The 2211-nt window shown below is 35.5% G+C and overlaps 1 protein-coding gene across 1 annotated transcript; it reads left to right on the top strand.

Annotated features, from left to right (window-relative positions):
• Nucleotides 1-245: 245 nt before the first annotated feature.
• Nucleotides 246-1990, top strand: FAM229B (family with sequence similarity 229 member B). The gene is made up of 2 exons (XM_032593322.1): nt 246-370; nt 1840-1990. The coding sequence occupies exons 1-2, from the start codon at nt 246-248 to the stop codon at nt 1955-1957; spliced, it is 243 nt and encodes an 80-aa protein (XP_032449213.1). The 3' UTR covers nt 1958-1990.
• The last annotated feature ends 221 nt before the right edge of the window (nt 1991-2211 follow it).

Here is a 2211-nt window from a genome sequence, read left to right on the forward strand (position 1 = left end):
GGGCACAGTTCACTTCTACCAGCTAATGGCTTTTTTATATTTGTTGCTAGACTTAAAATTATAGTAAGGAGGAGTTGTGTAATATGGCATTTATATACTTTTAAAGATATGTTAAAACGTCATTTTCAGCATGTTTCTATATAACTGTGACAAAATAATAACACTAAAGACTCCAAAGAACTTTTTGAAGACAACTCACCCCCACTCCATTATTTTAACTTTCTAATCTAGGTGTTCTGTGAATTATGCCTTTTCGGTTTGGGACCCAGCCAAGGAAGTTTCCAGTGGAAGGAGGAGATTCTTCAGTTGGGCTGGAATCTGGGCTGAGCTCCAGTGCTGCCTGTAATGGGAAAGAGATGTCACCAACCAGGTATGGTCTTCTCATCCTGATGGCTGAGGAAATGTGTAATAGCTATCATCAATATAAGCTTTGGTTGATGTTCAGTATTAGCAAGAAAAAAGCCTGGGACCATTAAATTAGTATTAACAAACTTTGCTGTTATGAAATTAGCATTAACAGATTCCAGGTTTTCTTAGCACAGTTTGTTTTTGGTACCTCTGTAAGTCTCAATGATAGACTAGTTCTTATTTTATTGTTATTATTTTCTGGTAAATCTTTAGCTAGATTGTTGTTGTTGATAGTTACAAGAAAGATAACATTCATTTAAATAAGCAAATCTTCAGCGCTTTTTACATGCTAGGCACAAGGCTGCAAATATGAAGAAGACTATTATCTCAGATTTAGTGTCACTTTGGCTTTGATTTGACCTTTAGCAGAAAAATAGTGATATAGAGTATGAATGTTCTATAAAACAAAATCATTTTTTGCAAAATTGAAGAAAACTATAATAAATAGGATGTGTTCCACTTTTCTGCTGTTTACCATCAATTACTACACTCTTAGATTTCTCATGGCTTGGAAGCTTTTAGAACACAGATTTAAGCCTAATAAGGTAGGTACTTTAAAAATCAGAGTTATTTAAGGATGCAGTGGGCTATTTTGGGAAGCACTAAGCACTTGTCTTTAGAAATGTTTGAGGTTGGGTGATTATCTGGTGGGAATGATGGAATAGAAATTCAAGTACTAGATGTAGTTTTGGAGTAGATGTCATTTAAGGATTCAATCAACATTTGAATAGTACATGGAATAGTATGTTCAGTTTTATATTTTTCCACATATTCTACTTTTTGAAAAAATTTTCTTAACATTTATTTATTTTTGAGACAGGGAGAGACAGAGTGTGAGCGGGAAAGGGGCAGAGAGAGAGGGAGACACAGAATCCGAAGCAGGCTCCAGGCTCTGAGCTGTCAGCACAGAGCTTGACGTGGGGCTCGAACTCACAAACTGTGAGATGGTGACCTGAGCCGAAGTTGGACGCCCAACCGACTGAGTCACCCAGGCACCCCCCACATATTCTAGTTTTTAAATCACTCAATTGAAGTGATTTTAAGGTGCATATATATATATATATATATACATATATATAAATATATATATATATATAAATTGCCATTAGTAGTACCACTATGTTTTCAACTATGCACTCCCCATGCACTTTTTTTTTTTTTTTTTTTGCCATTTAGCAATCACTGTATACCTTTCAAGATGGTCATTTAGAGGATTATTTATGAATTTCCTGTGATTAAGGGTATGGCAATAATCATAATTTCTTTGCAACATAAGTCTAAAATGTCTGGCTCATCAATGTCACTGTGTTATATTGTGACAGTCAAAGATTTCAAAATGATTTAAAGCAGTTGATATGCACTCAAACTTTGCTGCTTTGAAAAAATTTCCTTTTTAGTATCTAACCACGTGTGCTTTGCTCTTTCATTCAGGCAACTCCGAAGGTGCCCTGGAAGTCATTGCCTGACAATAACTGACGTTCCCATCACTGTCTATGCAACAATGCGAAAGCCACCTGCACAAAGCAGCAAGGAAATGCATCCTAAATAGCATCATTAAGTCTTTTGTAGAGGTTTGACTAGGTCAAGGGTAATGGACAAGTATCATCTTATGATGTGATAAACAAATAAAAGCAGTGGCACCTTTGGACGATGACAACAGTTGAAATATTTCCTTTAAGTAAGAAAAGACAATGTCATCTGCAAAATGTGTAGTATTAAGCCATCAGTTATGTTTGATGGATAAGACAGAATAATATTTCACAATTAGAAGGTCCTTTAGAGATCATCTTGTTCACAGTGGAT

This window comes from Lynx canadensis, chromosome B2 (genome assembly GCF_007474595.2).
Source record: "Lynx canadensis isolate LIC74 chromosome B2, mLynCan4.pri.v2, whole genome shotgun sequence".
Lineage (NCBI taxonomy): Eukaryota > Metazoa > Chordata > Mammalia > Carnivora > Felidae > Lynx > Lynx canadensis.